Source organism: Girardinichthys multiradiatus, chromosome 8 (genome assembly GCF_021462225.1).
Source record: "Girardinichthys multiradiatus isolate DD_20200921_A chromosome 8, DD_fGirMul_XY1, whole genome shotgun sequence".
Classification (NCBI taxonomy): domain Eukaryota; kingdom Metazoa; phylum Chordata; class Actinopteri; order Cyprinodontiformes; family Goodeidae; genus Girardinichthys; species Girardinichthys multiradiatus.
The window spans coordinates 20,326,498-20,349,202 of record NC_061801.1 but is presented as its reverse complement, the minus strand read 5'-3'; the positions used below and the strand labels follow the sequence as shown (position 1 = coordinate 20,349,202).

Below are 22,705 nucleotides of genomic sequence, written 5' to 3'. Positions count from 1 at the left end.
AAGATGATCCCAACATTTTAGAAGCATTTGTATATTGAAAATTTACCCTGCTTTTCAAACTTCCTGTAGCAGTTGTGCTACACTGCTCTGCTAAGACTCGATTGTTTCTGCCCATGTACAATCAAGTGGAAATTCAGCTTTTATGTTATTCTTAAGGTCCTTTGTTAATGTACTAAAGCCAATAGCATTTTTTCTAGTACTCCCATATATGAAAATATATAAAGCGTGTTGAGGCTTGTGTAAAAATACTGTTCAGGTGCAATATTCTGCTGCACCACAAGGTGGTGCTGCAGTACGAACAATCCAATGCTAATGCTGATTTAACTGTGAGAAAATATATGCACAGTTTATTGACCAACGCAAATAGGAGAGACACAAACAAATTCAAATCCATTATGCATTACTTCAATTCATGTTTTTCAAAATTAGTCGTGGACAAACACCTGCATGCAGGCTGTTCACTAGACAGTTCATATAAACATTTTTGTTGAGGATTAAAAAACAAAAACAAATCACAATTTCAACTGTTTTCGGCAGCCAACTTGAGTCACAAAAGGGAAACAAATGTATATAAAAAAGACAGTGAACTAAGAAAAAACTCCAGTGACTTCTATAGGAAATCGAAAAAGTACATTATAAATAATAACTGCAGCTCATATTCATGGGTTTTTAAAGACCTGCTTGGGCTCACATTCTCTTTTGAAAATAATTTACAAATATCTGTACAGAGTTGTTACTGGAACATTCTGTGAAAGGCCAGTTTCACAAAGGACAAATGATCAGGAATATATTTACACTTGGTTCAAATCACTGTAACATATACAAAGAACAAAAGGCACTGCAACAAATGTCAGAATGTTTAAATATGTGATGAAAGTTAGCAGAGTGAGAGAAATCTTTCTCAGTCGATGCATAAGCAGGCTTGCTTTGATCATTTAGGCCAGCGAACCACTAAGCACAGAAGAGCGGCCATTCTCTGGACTGGTTGCTTTCACAGTACAGCACTATGTGCCAATGACTTAACATGTGAAACAGAAGGTGCAACAGTTCAAATCGACAAGAATACCTGTCTTATACTGAGAAGAAATTAGATGTAAATGGAGAAAAGTTGAGCTGTACATTTAAACACAACAAAGATGTATAGGCAGACACAGGATCCGGTATGAGTCATTAGGCTTCCACAGTGCATAAACTGTCTCCACATCTATTTAATAAATACACATAGTGTCAAATAAGAAACTTTGGTAAGTGTATTCTGTTATAACCACTTTTTTCTAGAAATGCAGCAAGAAGTTGTCTAAAGACCGGAATCGGACGGTTTTCAGCTTGATCGTCCTTGACCGGTGACCGATCGGTTGAAAACTGTAAAACAAAAACAAAAAATCAGTGAATGCATTACACCAAGAGCTAGCAGGATGTGCTGATGACAACATTTTCGGTCTTGAAGTTGAATCTATATTCTCTAGTGATAACCATGGAGACTGCTGTGTCTGTAATGCTAGCTATGCTAATCACTAATATACAATACTAATGCCAATATAAAATGTTAACTATGTAATCATTTTGTCCCTTTTTATATAACTGTTTAACCCTGGTTTGCAGCAACTGATCCCTCACATATACACAGTGAGCTGTTGCCTCTGCTCCTAACAACCAGTCATGGCAGGATATATTTTCAATGCTGCTTTTCCATCTCCTTATATTAAGGGAAATCAATTTCGTCAGGTCAAAGCCTTAAAAAAAAAAAACAGTTCGGCAATATTGGGCACAAAATTCTAATTGGTACATCTCTAGTTCTTCAGGGTCCAGTTCTTCAGCTCCAGCACAGACTGTGTAGATGCTGTGATTTATGGCTCTCATGCATGCAGAAGTAACAGTTCACAGTTCAGCCCTGCAGTGTCTGGACATTAACTTTGACTTTCTCATTTGCAAGTTCACACATGATTTTAACTGTGCTTGCTCATGTGAGCTGTCACTTCAGGGAGTAGAGTAGTTCAGCCGTATGGCAGAGAGACAGAGGGTGAGCCGTGGAAAAGTACTGACAGCACAGCCAGTCCTCCAGCTCTGCGTTCCTCTGTGGCTCCAGCGAGCGCTCGGCGAACTTCATCATCAGCAGGGCTCTCTTCACGTCCAGCCAGTTCAGGAGGCCCTCGTGTCGGGACCCGTCAACGAAGACCCCGCCTCGCCTGTGCCGTTCCCACTGCTGCTCCATCAGGTCTTTCCGGGGGCCCCAGAGCAGACTCTGTAGTATCCGCTTAGCTTCCTGGATATGGATGCGCTTGATTGGGTCGGGTTGCAGGAGGAGCTGTGCGAGCCTTTGGAGGCCCGAGGAGTAAATGGAGACAGGGGGGACAGGAGGTAAGTCCTCGCAGCAGTAGTCTTGTTCTCTCAGCGCTGGACACACCTCAAATGGGTTGGGCTGGTGGAGAAGCTCGTAGATCAAGATGCCTGTCTGGAACTCATCAAATTTACGATACTGAGCTGCAGAGACAATCTCAGGCGCCAATCTGGCATGGTCACGCTTTAAGCGAGGGTCCCCATTTGTCGAAGCCGCGTCCTCTGAGGAGCGACGCTTAGCCTTGGCGAAGTTGCTGATGAGGAGACGGGGAAGGTGGCGCTGAATATCTCCAGCAGCTGCACCGTTACTGGCTCTGCTGTCAGCGGAGCTCTGTTGAGTTAGGTGGGAGGGCCTGTGCTGACGAGGAACCAATAGCAGGTTTTCTAAACACAGGTCACGGTGTGTTACCCCGTGCTCCTTCAGGTGTTCCAAGCCATTGCAGAGTTGCAAAAGCAGGAAGCAAACCCGGCGCTCATATACCTCAGGCTGAGTTTTATGGAACACCTCCCACTCCCGAACAAAGTCAGCAGTGGTCTGATGGGGAATCTCAGGAGTGATAACCACCACTCTCTCTTGCTCCGCCTGCTGACCCTGAGCAGATGCTGCACACTGGGGCGGTACAGGCGCCGGTGCAGCAGGCAGGGAGACCTCATCTGAAGGCAGCATGCTCTGAGGAACACAGGCGAGGAAATGACCACAATCCTGCTGGATGTTAAAATGAGAAGGGATGCTCTGCTGCACCGTCAGACCATAGAGATGACCCTGTTTGGCCTCAATGGATGAACTCTTACAAATCTGTAGAGCAGATGACACACAAGGCAGGAGTGAGAAAAGACAAAGAAAGAGACTGCATGCAAAAAGATAAAGAAATTTCTGTCAGTGATATGTCCTCAGTTATAAAAAAATATTTTTCCTCAACAGTAATGCAAACATTTTTGTTTTGATGCTTTAAAAAAAAAAAAGGCTTTAAAAGAGATATTTCAGGCATTTAATATTTTGATTGCTGTAGGTGACTCTTAGAATCTTCATCCCTCCATCGTCTATTAATGCTTATCCTTGCAGGGTCCTGAGAGATGGGGATTGTAATCTACAGTCATTGGCAGAGAATCCGGGTTCACCCTGGACAGGTTACCAGTCTGTCACAGTGCATCCTTATTTACCGTAAATACAGATCTGTTGGACCCAGAGGCTTAAAAGAACACTAAAGTGGACTTTTAACGTCTAAAGAACAAACCCAGCCGTAAAAAAAAAAAAAAAACGTCTGAGCAGTTTTAGTAAAGTATTTTATTGATCTATAAACCGCTGTCATTGTTATGCTGGGCTGTAAATTCCACAGAAGCCAATCATTGTTAAACAATATTATTGTTGTTTAAGTATGTATTTCACACCGGAGGATCATTGGTGGCGCACCACCTCCCCCCTCCATTTCCACATGTAAATAATCTTTTGCTTCTTTATAAATGACTTCCCAATGCAATCTTAATGGTGTTTTTAAAAGGTTCATAAAATAGTGTTTGAATAAACCAGTATAATTTTGAGAGCAGAATTGTTTTAAAACTGTAGAAGTCCGATTTGGTTTTGGCCACACATGTAGTAGCTACTAGCTTAGCCTTCTGGATGGACTAATATGAATTTATATTAGCCTAAGATGGCAAGATAGTTCTGTACTGCAGGCTGCGACAATAGTTTGAAAATTTGTAAAATCCGCCTTTGCCTAAGCAGGTATGACATTTTTGAGGTTGGAGCTGTTCTTCTGAAACTTTTTTATGTTCCGTTCCTAGTACTTGTTTTACATACAGGTCCTTCTCAAAATATTAGCATATTGTGATAAAGTTCATTATTTTCCATAATGTCATGATGAAAATTTAACATTCATATATTTTAGATTCATTGCACACTAACTGAAATATTTCTGGTCTTTTATTGTCTTAATACGGATGATTTTGGCATACAGCTCATGAAAACCCAAAATTCCTATCTCACAAAATTAGCATATTTCATCCGACCAATAAAAGAAAAGTGTTTTTAATACAAAAAACGTCAACCTTCAAATAATCATGTACAGTTATGCACTCAATACTTGGTCGGGAATCCTTTGGCAGAAATGACTGCTTCAATGCGGCGTGGCATGGAGGCAATCAGCCTGTGGCACTGCTGAGGTCTTATGGAGGCCCAGGATGCTTCGATAGCGGCCTTTAGCTCATCCAGAGTGTTGGGTCTTGAGTCTCTCAACGTTCTCTTCACAATATCCCACAGATTCTCTATGGGGTTCAGGTCAGGAGAGTTGGCAGGCCAATTGAGCACAGTGATACCATGGTCACTAAACCATTTACCAGTGGTTTTGGCACTGTGAGCAGGTGCCAGGTCGTGCTGAAAAATGAAATCTTCATCTCCATAAAGCTTTTCAGCAGATGGAAGCATGAAGTGCTCCAAAATCTCCTGATAGCTAGCTGCATTGACCCTGCCCTTGATAAAACACAGTGGACCAACACCAGCAGCTGACACAGCACCCCAGACCATCACTGACTGTGGGTACTTGACACTGGACTTCTGGTATTTTGGCATTTCCTTCTCCCCAGTCTTCCTCCAGACTCTGGCACCTTGATTTCCAAATGATATGCAGAATTTGCTTTCATCCGAAAAAAGTACTTTGGACCACTGAGCAACAGTCCAGTGCTGCTTCTCTGCAGCCCAGGTCAGGCGCTTCTGCTGCTGTTTCTGGTTCAAAAGTGGCTTGACCTGGGGAATGCGGCACCTGTAGCCCATTTCCTGCACACGCCTGTGCACGGTGGCTCTGGATGTTTCTACTCCAGACTCAGTCCATTGCTTCCGCAGGTCCCCCAAGGTCTGGAATCGGCCCTTCTCCACAATCTTCCTCAGGGTCCGGTCACCTCTTCTCGTTGTGCAGCGTTTTCTGCCACACTTTTTCCTTCCCACAGACTTCCCACTGAGGTGCCTTGATACAGCACTCTGGGAACAGCCTATTCGTTCAGAAATTTCTTTCTGTGTCTTACCCTCTTGCTTGAGGGTGTCAATAGTGGCCTTCTGGACAGCAGTCAGGTCGGCAGTCTTACCCATGATTGGAGTTTTGAGTGATGAACCAGGTTGGGAGTTTTAAAGGCCTCAGGAATCTTTTGCAGGTGTTTAGAGTTAACTCATTGATTCAGATGATTAGGTTCATAGCTCGTTTAGAGACCCTTTTAATGATATGCTAATTTTGTGAGATAGGAATTTTGGGTTTTCATGAGCTGTATGCCAAAATCATCCGTATTAAGGCAATAAAAGACCTGAAATATTTCAGTTTGTGTGCAATGAATCTAAAATATATGAATGTTAAATTTTCATCATTACATTATGGAAAATAATGAACTTTATCACAATATGCTAATATTTTGAGAAGGACCTGTAGAAAGATCATTGGTGGTGCACAGCCTCCAGCCTTTATTGACTTTGCACATAATAATCTGTTCCTTTGTAATTAACCATTTAATGCAAACATGACGCATAAACGACGATGATGTTTTTGAGATTAGAGTTGTTGATTATAGTCCACTTTGGTCTTTGCCCCCACAGACTAACCATTAGTTTTTTTTTTCTTTTTAGGTAAGTTACCAGCTCCTCACAATTTTTTAACAGGAACTTTATAAATCCTGAACTATCCCTTTAGGAATCCTGAAAGGCTGTCTTAATCAGAAAAACCCAGCACAACCAAAACCCTTCTTATAAAATGTTTTTATTGAGGGTATGGCCTGATACTTCAACTCTCCTAAAAATAGTTATGGGACACAGATTTAATCAACGTGTCTGAAACATAAAAATATTTAGTCAACACAGGCATCCTGTGAACACAAACTGACTGCAGATCCATATATCATTAGCACTTCTGAAGGATGCTCCCTTGCTGCACTGTGTATGTGTGTGAGGGCTGGCCTTGACAACAGTGGTTTGACTGTAAATTCTTCCTGGAATGTAAAGATTAATTGTGGCTGGAGATATTAAGCAAGAGTCTGGGAGGCTAGCCTGTGGTGCAACACATGCAACACAAAGAGCTGCCGCTTTGTACAGCAGTAATGACTAGAGCACAAAGATCAGTGAGATTGAATCCACACCCTGCTCGCCGCATGTTTACTCTACGGGTTTTGAAGGTTTGCCCTGCGTTGAAACCATCCCAACTGCAGACCAACAACACTGCAACTGCATGGTTTTCATTTCTTTAAACTTTCAATCTGTTTTATACATTCACACCCACCAGACAATAAGATCCTAAAACAACAAGTGAATAGGCATGACACAGCAGGAGCTCAGAAGCATTTATTCTTCTGTTCTAACTTCATGTAAACCTGTCAAAAAACTGAATAAATTGTCTGAGAATTCACACCTGAAGCAAAAGAAAATGTAAACTTTTTAATTTTTAAAATTACTATTATTTTCTTTCTGCTTCACAGCATGCAATTTCTCCAACTGCCACATCACATGTGGGTAACCTAAACACCAGACCATGACTTTCCTCAAAAAAGCACTCAAGAATTAGATGCACCCTAAAATTTACATTGCTCCTGAGACATATTCTGCATTATACCTCCTGATTAATGGTCTGTAGATACATTTCTGACAGGGGCAACAGCAGGGGAACACAGACATCCCTCTCCCTCTCCTCTTGTGCATACCAAAAACGTTTAAGCGAGTTTTGTGTCTAGAAAACCTCCAAAGGCAGACGTGCAGAAGGCATCCAAATCAGATGCCCTGTGGCTTAACTGTGAGCTGACCCAGGATGACAGAGCTGTTCACCCTATCTCTAAAGGTGAGCCCAATCACCCTATGGAGTACCTGTTCCCCCACGACCCAATTTAGGATAAGCGGAAAACACTGGATGGATGGATGAGATACATTTATCCTACTCAAATGTGTTGAACCTATTGTGTATAAATAACATAATTCTGTTTCAGTATTTAAGGTTTACCTTTACAGCGTAGGAGTTTCTGGGGTCCGAGGCCCAGGCGGCAGAGTAGTACACAGCATCTCCTGCATTGCAGCTTGGCTTGTTAGAAGTAAGCCTGAACAGTGACCAGTTACTCTCATCAAACCTAAGCGGATTCTTCTGGGAGCGAGTAAAGTGATCCTCACATTTTAGGGCCAAGCGCCGCAAGGACTCCGCATACAGGCCGCCAAGCTTGGAGTACACACCCTCCCTGCTGTCAATATTGCTCAGAAGAGTCTGGAGCTGCAAGCTTGAGCCGAGGTTTGGTGCAGAGCTTGCCTCCGTGGACGGGAAGGGTGCGCTAAGCTGGGGTGAGGACAAGCAGGTGATGCTGGTTCTGCAGTGTACACCTAAGCGGCCCTGAGCCTTTTGCGGCTCATCCAGCGTCTGGGACCTTGAGGGACGGGACAAAGGGAGGTGACAGCGTTCCAGAGATTCATTGGAGGAGAAAACGGGCCGGGAGTCAACAGGGCTCGATGGCAGGCTGGTGCGGGAGGCGGCATCAGCAGAGCGGCACACATTGCTCTCTGAGCTGGCGAAAGGAAGGCGCGGATAAGCTCGGATGAAAGGTTTCCCATTGGCGCTGGTTGGTGCCGACACGGTGCGGTTAACCATTTTTTTCTCTGGAAGAGGAGGTGGCTGGTTACTCAAGCTGTTGAAAGAGGACGAGTGAGGAGAACCAGGAGCTGATGCCACAGGAGTTCTGGGAAACGGCGAAGAACAAGACATCCGTGCAGCATCCCGAGACCCTAAGAACAAAAATTACATTAGTTGCTTTTGCTATGATCTTAGTCAGATTCAGTATTTTTTCAATAGCCAAATTTTCTTTCAGTGTCGTAATAAGAGGGAAAAAAAATACTTGTTCTGTCATACAACCAAGAACAGTTTTCAACCTAGAAAACAAACTGAATTTAAAGTATTTCTCCTATTTTTCAGAGCCCAAGTATGACAGATTCATATATTCCTTACTGACGGTTAACCTCATTTGTGCACCCCATGCCTTCTCTTAACTGCTCCACTATAAACACATACCTCGTTTCCTCAAAAGAGCTGGAAATCTCCACAATCTCTGGTTCAAGCAAACACTCAAAACAACTTCCACCCGCTTATGATCCATTCAAATTCAATTAAAGACTTGGCATTACGCTTACGGAGGCAGACAGCGAGGTAATTGTGTTGTGCAGTCTTCAATAACTGCTTTCACAGTGGGGAGAGAAGAATAAAGGCAGAAAGGGACTCTGTAGGATGTAGCCAAGCCCTTTTTTCCCTTGTTATCAGACTCCATAATTATCTCTTCAAACGGCGTTGCACAGGAAGTTGCAGCAGTTACGAGTGTCTGAGAGCCACCAAGGTTTAAAGCTGATACACCAAGGACAAATGCCACTCGCTGGGAGCCATGTCAGGTTTGAAGACTTTAGAAGGCTTAAACACACTCAGTCATAACAAAATGAAGGAGGGCAAGCGATAAGTGGGCAAACATAACCTTGTTTTTGCTCATTCAGTGAGCTGAATGTGAGGAAGCAGTGGTGCAGCTAACCCTTATAGACATGAGACAATGCTCATGTGAGACATTCACAGGGAACCCCGTTGGAGTAAATCCTCTTAAGTGGAATTGATTTGTTGTGACTGACTTACCAGCGTCACCTGTCAGGTTGTCAGTGGATGCAGCTGGTAGGCTAATGCTTCCCAGGCTCTGTACAGAAGACACAGGACTGTCTGCCGACTCTTGAGGGCTGCTGCAGTTCAACTCCACTGTACTGCCACTCATCTTACCACTCACCCTAGAAAAGATAAAAAAGAAAATTAAAGTAATGACGAGAGAAATACTGCCTGAACTACTTCCTAAATGACTTTTTAGGGGTTATCAGCCAAGCCAACCACAGCATATACACTTTTGTAGCAGAAATAGTAATGTTTTGATGCCACTGATTATAAATGTGGAACTGATTCACTTCCGCTTGATTTTTTTATCTGTGTTATGGTACTGATAAATCTACAGGAAAGAGTACATTTGATTTTACTTTAAATGGTTAGGAGTAGTTCCACTTCCTCACAGAGAGATACTCTTCTTCGTTCGAAGCTGATTTATTGCTTCAACAGGCAAAGACCCTTATGAAAACGATGTTTGCAAACTTGTTAAAAATTGAACCATGTGACTAGACAGAGCTCTGGAACCTCTGCTAAACTCTAACCATCGTGGCCACAAGTAGATTTAAAAAAAAGAGATACACAAAATGTCCTGACATTCCCAAGATTGAGTATCTCACTGCATGAGTCAAAACATTCAAAGAAAAAGCATTTCACAATTAAAGGCAACGTCAGCAAAAAGACCACTGATCATCACATTGCACTCCTGAGTTAACATGATCCTCCTAGCTGCTCTCATTGCCCGGCCTGTCTGTCCAGGAGGACGGCTATGTCATGGTAGGTTTGCAGTTTCGGACGATGTTCCAGACCTGTCTGGTGGGTTCCTTAGTTTAATTTTCATCTACATGACCCTTCCAGGTAAAGATCAATTGTTTTATAATCCCAATGAAGACTACTTTCTCTTTAGAACATTAGATATTATTCCTTTTTGCATTTTAGAAAGAAGCACTGCCTTTCTCCTATTCTACTTCCTGACTGACATTATGGCCTCTCATAATGCCATCAAAAACAGTACATGAGCAGAGTTTCAATCCAGAAGGTGACCTATTAGGCTGACTGACAGTTAGAACCCCTCTCCTTTATCATCATCATTCCTCTCTCCCATTTCAGAATGACTCCTCCACGACTTCAATTTCGACATAAATTAGCAGAACAAACAGAGGAGGAGGAGAGATTCAATGGGGGAGACAAAGGGTGAGGTATTCTCTCAGTGGCCGGAGTGCTAAAGGATCCGCTATCGTTGTGAAGACAAAAGAGGTGTGGTGAAAGGCAGGGGAAGTGCTGAGGCACAGGACAAATGGTAATGGGTGTGGGGATTGCAAATCTATGAGTGGGTCTCTGTATTTATCTCTCAGACTGAGCAAATATGTGTTCAAAACATGCATGAAAAACGTCATTCTTTGCTGTGCTGTTGGAAAAGGTACATGGATTAATGAGTTTTCTCAAGATCTTATGGTTTGTCTTTTCCCATGAATGGAATGCCAACTTTTAGCCTAAACATCCGGACTGGTTGTTTCCTCTAAGAAGATCTAATCATCCTCCTTGCTGGCATGACATACTGTTGATTGCTATGATAAACTTGTCAAGTGCGGTGTCCTCTCTTATCAACCCAGATGCCACACTAATTCTAAATATCAACAACTGTATTACGGTGGGCGATAGCCTCCGTCTATTTATCCACACGAGTCCTGACGTCGTCTTAAAAAAGCAGAGAAACAGGATACTGTCTGAATTTAAAAACAGATGAGAGTGGAGTTACATGTAGCTGGCTGCAGAAAGCCCTCTGGGTTAAATGAGACACAAACTAAACTGCAGTCATGGTGTTGTGGCTCACTCAACTGGTTTCACTTCCTGTGTCGAAATTAGAAGCCCTCTCTGTGGTAAAACAAATGACATGACACCATCCAAGGAGCAGCTTTCTTACATACAGTAATGAAAAAGTTCAGAAACACACCAGTTATTAAAACTCACAGCTGACCTGCACAATATATTTAGTTGACTTTGCAAGCCAATAAGATATTCAGTGTGTTGCATGGAGTCTCATTACAATAGATGCCCACTCCTGATAAAGACGCTTGAGGTCGCAGAGAGAGTTGGAGGCACAGCTGGACAAAGAGAGGAGTTAGGAAAATGTGGATTTATCATAACTGAGAGTCTTTGCAGCTTTTTAAAATAATTATTTTGTCATGCATTATTTTCTGATATCATGTGGCAGTCCTAATGCACAGTAGATAACCATTTTATATTAGAATAATTATCTTAAATTTATATCCTTGGGGGATTTGTATGGTTTAGGCATGGGCTGGTATGAGATTCTCAGAGTAGGGCAGCCTTGAACAAAAATGGTTTCAAGAGTCAAGAATCAATAAAAATAACGCAAATATTTAAAGTAAAAATGTAGAACAGGCCTGTTAACTCTTCTTCTGCTGCCATTAATGGTGGGAGGTGGTACTGATCTATTCAACAATGTCCTCTTGTGTTTACTAGAGGACTGCAGTAAGTGAGATTTGCAGTTTTGAGCAATTCTGCTTTAAACAACCTTGCTCTTATGGGTGGCTATGTTTGCTATTAAGCAATTCATTTATTTAGTTGCATAAAGACCTAAAACTGTATTTTTGACATAACACCTGAAACCGAAGATGAAAAAGAAAAAGCAAAGCTCAACAGGTATTAGGAAAACCTGTGATCCATGTATGCTCTATGCACATCTTGGAGCAGCATGAAAAAAGTTTAAGTAATGCAAACTTCTATGACTAAAAGAAACTGGCGTTGGGTAATACAATGAAACGAAAGGAGGGCCGATTTGATATTATGAAGATTTTGTGAATTATAACACTGTTTTCCCTATGCATTTTGAGCTTGCTGCATCCCTTCTTCACACTGAATGAGTGTAATATAGAGGTAGGCAGATTTTGAGCAAAAACTACCAGTGGAGACAATGTGCCGCTTCTGTAACATTACTTTAACTTCTGGAATGTTTTGTTTAAGTGATCATCAGTATTAAAAAATTTTTTTGCAGTGCCATTAATTTGCACCCTGAATTACAAAACTAGTTTATTGCATCTGTTATCTGTTGGATTACATTCTATCCCCGTTGTTGTGCAACCCCTATACATTGCAATTTAGTCCAAAGACACCCATTGTTCCTTTGACTGTAGTTAAGTTACCCATCTAGGCATATAAACCAAAGACCCATTAATGTTTGACACAAATACATATTACCCTTTGTACATGGCTTCAACCTGGCTTTGTTATTGTCCCCTCCGTCAGACAGCTATTCTTAACTGCGCTCACTAAGACTTTTCTGTATATTTCATATTGTCACTTCTCATCTACAAGAGACAAAATATATTTTACATTTCATGTTCTACAACTTACAGCTACTCTAACAAATAGGTCAAAATATGCAGGTTGTGAAAGAAAAACAAAAGTCAAAGCTGCACTTCTATTTTAGTAACCAAGCTGCTGATAAAGGTGTGAAAATGCAGACGCCTCTGAAAAAATGTGGTTTAGTATGGCAATTTAAAAAAAAATGCAATACTGAGCCATAAGAACATCACCATTTGCCATTGTGTAAATTTCCATGTAAGACTGTAAAACATAAGAAATAAACTACACGACAGGTGCTTACCTCATGCTGCAGAAGCAGAGGACCTAGCTGGGTCGGTGCGCACACAAAATTGCCCCCTGGATCAGACTGGTGGCTCTCTAAAGCCCTGTCATGTGTAGTAACACAACCCTGGTTCCACGCGAGTCATGAGGATATTTAAAGTGTCTCAGGAAAAAAAAGCAACTCCATCCATGGACCATAAGCACTTGTTTCTTATATTTAGTATTCTCCTGTTCAGCTACCAGTTTGGAGTACGCTCTAAGTGTGTCATGAATCAACAAGATGCTATCTGTTGTGCTGCAGAAAAAAGAAAAACCAAGAGATCAGGGTGGCTCTGTGCAGGGAGGGGCAGAGCATCTTGAAACATGTGTTTACTGAGCAGAAAGCAGCTCAAACCCAAGTCCAACTCAGTGGACTTGAATCCATGTAGCTAGTCTATAAATTCTACTTCTACTGGTTGTAACTGATAGCCAGGCTGGGACAGTTTGGGAGCTGCCAGGGGCAACAATCTGCTCACTTAAGCCACTCCTTTTGGCAGAACTCAATGGCCAGCTGACACGCCTTCCTTGTTAAGAAGACTACTTAGGATGTAGGCACAGGTACAAGCACAGTCCTCTAAGGCTGACCCACTACCTGGTATGGTGTTGGATGTAATATATTTAAGAGATAAAGATGTTGTGTTTGCAAGCATGATAAATGACTTTGGGAGGGAGATTCTTCAAACCATCTGTGGCTTGTAAATGATTCAGAGAATCAAAATGCTCTTTCACAAGGGAGAATGGACATGCGACTTTATGTGGTCAAGATTTTCCATTGATTAAACAAATAGTACAACTTCTGCTAGGAAAATCTGTATAAAAATAAACGCTTTAGTGATTTTTAAGACAATAATTATATTCTTCACCATAAAGCCTTGTTGTTTCACCAGGCTTAAGGCTGAATATCGTTTCCTATTGTTACCCCTATACCTCTGGCACTTAATTCAGGTAGGAGTCAAAATATCCGACTGAGAAATGGGACACTCCTTTAAGAAGCTGGTACATCATCCGTTCCTATTTTCTTACTTTGTATAAAAATTTACCTGACTACGTATGAATCCTGCAGACGGATGTACAAAAAAGTACTGCCAAATGTACCCAAGGGAAAGATTTATATTTTAATATATTTAAAAAGCATTTAGATTTTTAATAATGTTTTGCCAATATATTTACCAAATCTAAATTATTAGATATATATTTTTAAAATAGCAGAGAACAGATATTGAGACACTAATATTAAAATAGCCCATAATACAGCAATCACTTTCTTCGCGTGATTTTCAATGGCTTATTAACACAGTTGTTGAATCAACCAACCACATGGCAGCAACTCAAGCATTTGGTGGTGAAGACAGCCTGCTGACGTTTAAAGCATAAGAATGAGGAAGAAAGAGGATTTAACTGATTTTGAATGTAGCATTATTTTTAGCATCAGACTGGCATGTCCGAGCATTTTAGAAACTGCTGATCATCTGGGATTTTCATGCACAGCCATCTCTCGGGTTCATAGACAATGGTCCACAAAAAAGAAAACATTCAGTTAGAGGGAGTTATTTGTGTGCTTTGATGTAAAAGGCCCATTTTCTACTGGCTCTACTTAGCTACACTGCACTAAACCTGCTTTGTGAGCATTTCCATCATTGTTCGTTTCCGTACCGATATCAGCTTTTTTCTTACCTGCTTGATTGTAGCCGAGTAGGAACTATATGTAAAGTGAATAGACTGCTGTTCACTGGTTGGCCTTGGGAACAGGAGAAATGAGAAATTGTGCTACATGCTCATCCAGGAGTGAATGCTGCAAGTCACTGAATCGGTGCAATCTGCTGGGTTTCCTTGGATAGAAAAACTATTTCACAAGTTTAAATAATAAACTGAATCTGACTGCTCTGTTCAATAGTTAAGTACATATATTCCAATTAATCCTGACTTGAAATCTGTACGCTTCGATTGAATTGACTTTGTAAAGTGCCTTGAGATGAAATGTGTTGTGAATTGGGGCTATATAAATAAATGGAATTAATTCAAAATGAGAAGGCTTTTAACTGGAACTGTAATATGTAACTAAAATGTATTGAACTTATAGACAAAATACCCCTCATTTATAAGCCTTGCAGAATGATTTCTTTTCCACATGAGCAGTTTACGTCAGGTATCTGCACCGTACGGCACCCCATAGTCCCTGGCAGCACTTTATAAATTACATTTTTGCTGATGACACTAGCCCGCAAAATGACAACAGCAAAAGTTGGGAGAAATCGCCAGAGTCCTATTTGGGATTTCTTCGAGTGCGATTACGAGAGAGATAAAAGCAAGTGTCTTGTTGTAGTAATGGGTGATAAAATAGGTGGAATGCTGTGAAAAACCTCCACAAAGTCCATTTAAAAAGTGCGCACAAGAGGGCTAATTGCGAGTACCTTGACAAGGTAGCCTCTCTGAGTAGCTGCCCTGAAAGAAAAGCCCCATCGAGACCAGTTATCAACCAAGCTGCTGGCCGGTTAATACACAGCAACACCGCAGGTTCTAGGATGCGTTGGTAAGTATGTTCATTGAGACTAAGATGTCCTCACAACTATGTGGTTGAGATTAAGTTTACATTATATTGCCAAGTATTATATTAGGTAATATTATTATGTTTACGTGTGTCCTTAGTCTATGGACTATTTTCAGCAGCTGCAGTATTACACACATTTTGCAGACTGTTAGCTTTGAGGACAGTTGGTTGTTCAGCAGTAATTAAACATATATTTTTTTAAATGGTAACTTATGTATATACATAATTACATAAAATATTCCCAAGTAAATTAACTCAAGTATAAAACTAGAACTAAAACTAAACTAAAACTAAGCATTATTAAAATAATAATAAAAAATAGCAAAACCACTCTAAAACAAAATTAAAACTAACTGAATCAGAGAAATGAAATCACAACCAAATTAAACTAAACTATGATGAAAAATCCAAAAGTATTATAACATTGCTCCTCAGTCGCCAGATCTCAATCCACTAGAGCACTTCTGGGATGAGGTGGAACAGGAGATTTGCATCATGGATGCGCAGCCGACAAACCTGCAGGAACTGTGTAATGCCATCAGGCCAAAATGGGATCTAACTCTTTAAAGAATGTTTCCAGCATCTTGTTGAGTCTATAACATGGCGGAGTAAAGAAGTTCTGAAGACAAAAGGCAGTCCGAATTCAAGTACAAGAATCCGTACCATATAAAGTAGCTGTTATTTGTATTTGCAAGTACAGCTCCTATTAGTTTGTTTTAATCTGTGTCGCTGTAAAATTTCTGGTTATAAGTATGAAATTATGCTCCTCTCAGCTCTCGGATTTTATGGGTAAAATGGGATTCAGCTTAGGATATCGCAAAAAACCTTTTTCTGCCTGGCCTAAAGAGTGTTACCACGAATGTTACAGCAAGGTGTTTTTAATCAGCACAGAATGTTAATGTCAAAACAGGAAATGGTTTCTTACTGAAATCAGGGCGAATGTGGATTCCTTAAAACCTCATCAGCAATCTGCCTTTTTTGGCAACAGAAGGCTTTTGCCGCATCTGTCTCAAGTTGACAAAACGTGTTTCCAAGGAAGTTGCAGAGGTTGGTTACACCTCATCTTCAACAGCCCAGACAAAGAAAAATCTATTTCTCTCTTTCTGCTGTTGGTTGCTGACTCAGACAGCAGGATGTATTTTTTTTCATCGTAGTACCTGGTGCAAAATTACAGATATTAAGCAGGGAAAATATCCTTAATGCTCAATACCAGCACAAGGTGTGGACTTCAAGAACATAAACTATGGCTACAGTAAAGTAGTTTTCTCTAAACAAATTTTAAAAACAGCTTTGTCCATATGTGACAAACAAATGAATAAGAAGCCAGTTTATTTGACAATGAGACCTATTGTGCTGGAGCCAAAACAGTTTGCAGCAACGTGACACAGAAGTGGACTATCCACCAGGGCGATTTTGTGCATTAATTAGAATTGAAGAAGTCACAATACCAGAACAAGGCATGCATTGAGGATTATGCTCCAATGGTTTGAATGATCACACTGCGTCAGAATGGAGGCTGATACAAGGCTGAATAATGATGCTATGAAAGGAGAAAGCCCTAGACGTTTCACATGGAGATGACTGCAGTAAGGTGCATTTAAAGCAATGGGAGTGTGCAGCAAAGCAGCTATATATACACACACCATCAGACATGGGAGCAAAACCCATATCTGAATTTAGACCTACTGCATAGGGATAGTAAATTATTCGCTGTAGCTATTTTCTTAGTTAGACTTTGCATTCTGTAGTGGAACAAAATCAACACAATAGAGCACTGACATCTAAATTGTGTTTAAACATTCAGTGCATTTTTGATAACACTGCTGTCTGAATGTAAATAATAATTTAGACCCACTGCTTCTCAAGATCTCTGGGGTTTTAAGTATTTTGCCCTCCTTCAGCATAAAGATTGTTTATACTGCTACAAAATACGCAAATTTGAGAAACGCAAAACCCAAATTTCATTTGAAGTACAGACAGTATTTTCAGGGTTTTAAATTTATGGTAAAAACATCTGAAACTCTACTTTAACACTGTAACTTTATTATCGTTATAGTTTTGACTCCATTCTGCCTCTGTTAATTTCTACTTGCCCATTTTTCACTGTTTTGACACAATCAGCATCATTATTTTTGAAAGCATATCATTTCTTAAAATGCATGTTTGTGGTCAGTCTAATTTGAATGTTATTAACCATGAGCATAAAACCCAAAACAAGATCTTTGTTACTCTTACCTGTGCAGCTTTTTAGGTGGGGGAGGTGGTGGGTTGGGGTCATGGTTGAAAGCTCCTTTCCCCCCTGCCAGCAGCTCTGATGAGCCTCCATGCAACGGTTGCCTGGTTGGCATGCTCTCGTTATGCTTGCCGTCCTCCTTTGCGCTGGTGCCCTCGGTTTCCCCCTGACAGGCATCATTGTTGGGGATAGCCGGAGGGGCCGTGCCTGGCTCCGTCATCGGATGGGGACTGCTGTGGGGCTTACAATCATTGGCCTTCTTCCAGACATCAGCACCATTGATGAGTCCCGTCTCTGGGGAGGTTGTTCCCGAACTGGTGGCAGCTAACTTCTTCATCTCCACCCCTTTCCGCTCATCCTCCTCTTCTTCCTCAATGCAGCAGTTCCACCCAGAGCTGTGGTGTCTGGACATGTGTAAGCGTTCGGATGTTGCACTCGTGTTGTCTGTGGGGCCCTTGAAGTGTCCCTCTCTCGCAGAGACGAGGAAGAGCATGGGGAGTTCTGGCAGCGGGATAGGGGAGGACATGGATGTTGAGAGACTAGATGTACCGAGTTTAGGGAAATCAGGAAGGAGGACCGGAGAAGACATGGATGGAGAGAGACTAGATGTACCTAGTTTTGGGGAGCGAGAGCTTCGCTTAGGAGGAATGGGTGGGCTAGATTGGGGCTTCGGGTGCATGTTTGGAGACAAGGAAGCTTCTCTGCCTAAAGAAGGTGCACTGTGGCTTGGACTGGGCCAACGGAAGGCCGGGCTGCTGGGGTCTTTGCGTGCTGTTGGGCTAAAATGGCACTGAGTGCCGACACCTGAATCTGGGCTACTCAGGAAGAAAGTTCTGTTGTTCTCTTCTGTGTGAGCAGCCATTACAGTGATGGTGGCTCGCTGATTCTCTCCAGAACGTTCAGACTCAGAGCACTGGGATAGCTTAATCTGGTTTTGGGACCCAGGACTGGACTGTGTACCATTTCTTGGTGGCTTAGGCTTCCTCTTGGTGCTTTCAGCGTAAATTGGCTCACAGTCTTTCTGAACACTGGGAGAGCTTGGAGTTGACTCTGGACTACCAGTGGCGGATGGACTTTGGTGGACCAGTAACCCATTCTGTTTTTCAACTGATCCAGCAGGCCCAGAAAGAGAATCGGTACTGCTGTGATAGGAAGAAGGGGAGTCCGACAAGCTGTTCTCTTTAGATAGGGCAGGAATAGGACTGAAGGGTGTTCGGCTACTGTGGTTTGTAGTCTCCACACTTGAGGCTGTGGTGTTGGCAGAGGAAATGTTGGCTGTTTTTGTGATAATAGTACTCCTGCATAAATGGTTGCAAAGACCTGTGGTAGGTTCAGAAGAAACAGTATTCACCGACAACGGAATATCCAATGTTGATTCACGGGACTCCCTAAAATTAGTCCCTTTATTGTAAGTGCTTTTCGGTCCAATACCGGGTGTATTATTTTGCTGCCAGCATGAGTCCCCATTGGCATTTTTCTTGAAACTCTTCGAACCTCTTCCTTCCTCCTGGCTGACAAAAACATTACTAATGAAGAAAGAGTCTTTGGGCAGGATACTGGGGGACATCGAGAGGCAGCTGTTGTAGTCAATCTTGGCATCAGGGCTTTGAAGAACTGACTCTTTATGGCCATTGTTGCAACCATTATCATCATCAATGTAGAGTGGTGACATGTTCAGGAGCTTCTTCAGGCCCATTCGTTCAGCTGGACTCTTTGGGTTGTCCTGCTACAAAGAAAAATTGAGACATTAAAAAAACAAAATAGGAAAAAAAGTGACAAAGTTCAGTACATACAAGGATTTAAGAAGCTCACCTGTTCTATGTTCATGTTCACATCTTTTGTCTCACTTGTGTCAAAGCTCATCATGGTCGGTTTGACAGCAATCGTTGGTTTGCTGTAGGGTGAAGGTGCTGTCACTCCACCCTCCTCATCACCTCCCAGGCTGCTCTTCAAACAGGCTGACGGAACGTTGTCATCCGAGATGCGGCCAGTCTTGTGTGCACTGAGCGGGTGGAAGCAGTTCTTACAAGAGCCGGGTTTCCAAACGTGTTCTGCAAAGTCGCCGCAGGCTGACATCTTTGGTTTGCTGAGTGTTGGATTTGGTCAGAGGAGGTGATGAAGGAATCTCGCAGACAGAGAATAAGCTCTCATGGCTGGCTAGGAAGAACATCAGAAGATGATGATAAAGACAGGAGTAGAACATATAATTTAACAAGAGATGTAAGCAATCAAATTAGATCATTTTAATTTTGAGTGCCAGTACAAATCGTTTATCATGTCGTCCTGTACAATTGCCTGCAAATAACCTTTCAATTTTGTGAAACAAGAAATTCTGAACATCAGTTTTAGAACAAAGACTTCAATTGGGATAGAAAGCCAGAGACACAAGCGCCCTAAAAGCCTGGTGATAAGGACTTAAGGGTTATCCCCAGATGTAACTCAAGAAGACCAAATATGTGCTGTGCTATACGTTCCCATGGCCTCCTAAATTAGAGGGCATGTGGTCTCAGTTCAACCAAAAGGCTCGCTGAAGTGAGCCCAGCAACATAAAAGGCCTACAAAGAGTCCTCAGCAGCCCCCCGACAAACAAGAAGAATCCGGAGGAGCCTCAAACATCCCAGAGGTCGGAATGTCAGGAATGTCTAAAGGCACAGATCTCACCAGGGTGAATTTTACACCCAGAATAAGCTCCCTTCCCCCGCTACTGCGCACAAAAACACACCCAAATCTCCACATGCACCCCCCCATCCTCTGACTGGTCATATCCTGTTTGACTGGACTGACAGTTAAGTGAGGGACATCATTTCAGAGGGATTGTTTGTTTCCCTGCAACTGGGGGTCTCTTAATGATCTTAACACAGCAGAATTACTTCTCAACAAGGTGCTACAGCACGTCACTCAAACATTAGCTCATTAGTTACTGTAGATGCTGAATACTAGAGCAAGCAAGATGAGAAGCAAAACCCTTCTGAAAGAAAGCCATATGTTTATTTAATGGTACGTTTACATAAAAGTAACAACTCCATCGAATGAAAATAATACAATCAAGTGTTTGGTGATAAAAATACCTGACAACTCCCGGCACCAGCAGAACAATCTTGAGATCTACTAATCCTATAGTAGTCAAGAGGAGTTTCTCTGTTGGCAAAGATAATGCCTGTTTACATTTTGTCTTTGTTCTTGTGACTCAGCTTGAGCAGGAAAGCACCCACAAACTCACTGTTTGTTTAACCGTTCCTGCGACAACAGCGGAAGCATAGTGTTGCCCAACATCTCACAGTGTTGCACACAAGTCATGCGATGAGGTAGCTGATCAGTGACACAAACATTTTTGGGAACACCACTGCAAAGAGGCAAGAGATCGAGAGGGGTCTTGAATTTTAAAATCTCGTACAGCTGTCCGAAAGTAGCCAGACAAGACTTAGACGCTGTTGAACAGTTTCACCGCTGCTTGTTGACTGTGTTCTTGTTTGAACAGAGATATACCCCCTCTTCTACATTCCCCACACCTTCTCAAGCTCAAGGTCCAATATTTCTCACTTCCTCTTGTAGGACACACTCAGAGGGGAGCAAAATATCAGCCTTGCAACAAGCCCTGACAGATTAAACAAAATATCTCTAGACAGCATGTCAGGAGTCACTGGCTTGAAGGTGGATGTGGAATTTACAGCTTATGGTGCCACCTGAGGCAGACATCCTGAGCCTTGAAGTGAAGGCCCTCATTCCTCATGTTGTCTACTACAAGGAGGTTTTCAAGTCTTTCATTGTATAAAGCTAAATGTATGCACTCTATATCATTTAAAAAATAGGCTGTGGCAGTTAGGGCAAAGGTTGGATGCATTATCCTTATACTCTAGAACAGGTAAAACAACAGTATCTAAATAATAAATCCGTCTGCAGCAGCAAGCATGCATGCACCAGACCGTCGGGTCATCTGAGACTTACTTTACCGTTATGTACTGCAGCTTAATTGGTTGCCATCCCCTCTTAAAAAACAAAACTGAGTCCAGTCATTCATTCATGATCACAGTAATTGGATGTCCATTTGTCCATGTTGCAGTCTGATAAACAGGTCACATCAATGTGTGCACACACTCACTCTGAACGAGCTGCATTGTCACGCCTGCTCACCCACAGCAGCCCCTTCATTCACCAAGGGAGAGGAGGGAGGGAGGGAGGGAGGGGGCGCGCAACCTGTTCTTCTTATACTCAGAGCGGGGGGGGGGTTGTCCGCCAAAACTTCTCAAAACTCCCAACTCTGAGCTGTTTACGTATTTCAGTATCTGCCTAAACTTCAATTAGATATGAGTCGGACTACAAGTGTAAAGAGGGCTGAGTCTCTGAAAAATGAAGATAAGGATAAAATTGCTTTGTTTTGCGAGATCCAGTGAGTTATTGGCTAAAATAGCCATCTGTCATTATTATAAAACGGAATTTCCTGCATTTCTTTGTTACCTTTATTACATCAATTTAATGTAGCGCCAAGAGCTTGGTTCAGCACACATCCGAGCCAGTAAATTAGATATATTAGAGCAAATAAAGGAGCAAAATAAAGGCAGCTGCAACATAATCGAGCGGCCAAGGTTATATTTTATGCTACCTGCTTACCTGCTCGGAGTTTCTTCTCCCTGGCAACACAAAAGCTTTCCCCTGAGAAATTAATAATAACAATTAAAAAATGTGTCCAGATATGATCAATGCTGCCCTGATTCCCAGCGTGGTCGGTATCCACCTGTCCTTGCGGTTTTCTCTCGGGTTACAAAGCCGGGGTAGTGTGCGTCGCTGCGGGCTGGGTTGCTCTCCAGCCCTGCATGCCTCTGCTGCTGCCGCTAATCTGTGCAGAGGTGAAATGCTGCTGGAGAACAGCTGAAGACCTCTGCAGCAGCGTCAAGGGGGAGCACCAGGAGGTGGGTGGAGCTCCTTTAACCAGCCACGCAGTCTGGCGAGCGGCCACACTCACCGATTCTCATTAAACCTCCTGCGCTGCTTTGCTGTCATGTTACTTAAAATATTACAGCTGGGAATTTAGGCAGGTGAAGGAATCTAATACTTCTAGCTATAAATGATACATTTAAGTTTTTTTCCCCTTTTATTCTGCAAGCAATGAATCTTGATCAGAGGGCTCTTTGAAGTGTGTAGAGTGGATACAGCCTATACATACCCCCCCCTCCCCAGGACGGCTCCTGTTTCTGGGTGACAGAGTGATGGAAAAAACGCTGCCGCCGCTTCAGAGCCAGTCTGGACTCCCTGCTGGTCTCCATTGCGGCCAGCAAAAGGGAGAGGCAGGATTCGGGGAGGGACAAAAATTAG

General features: G+C 42.2%; 1 protein-coding gene across 4 annotated transcripts; it reads right to left on the bottom strand.

The window, feature by feature from the left end:
• Positions 1-319: 319 nt before the first annotated feature.
• Positions 320-22,274, bottom strand: LOC124872612 (inactive tyrosine-protein kinase PRAG1). Of its 4 annotated transcripts, none has more exons than XM_047372812.1 (7): positions 22,128-22,274; positions 21,996-22,045; positions 19,208-19,552; positions 17,398-19,121; positions 8,952-9,097; positions 7,299-8,065; positions 320-3,133 (listed from the first exon to the last, which is right to left on the bottom strand). In XM_047372812.1, the coding sequence occupies exons 3-7, from the start codon at positions 19,469-19,471 to the stop codon at positions 1,973-1,975; spliced, it is 4,062 nt and encodes a 1,353-aa protein (XP_047228768.1). In that variant the 5' UTR covers positions 19,472-19,552; positions 21,996-22,045; positions 22,128-22,274; the 3' UTR covers positions 320-1,972. The 4 variants fall into 4 exon arrangements, with proteins under 4 accessions (XP_047228768.1, XP_047228766.1, XP_047228769.1 ...); XM_047372810.1 differs by having other exon boundaries at positions 22,004-22,045; XM_047372813.1 differs by having other exon boundaries at positions 17,398-19,118; positions 22,004-22,045.
• Positions 22,275-22,705: the final 431 nt, after the last annotated feature.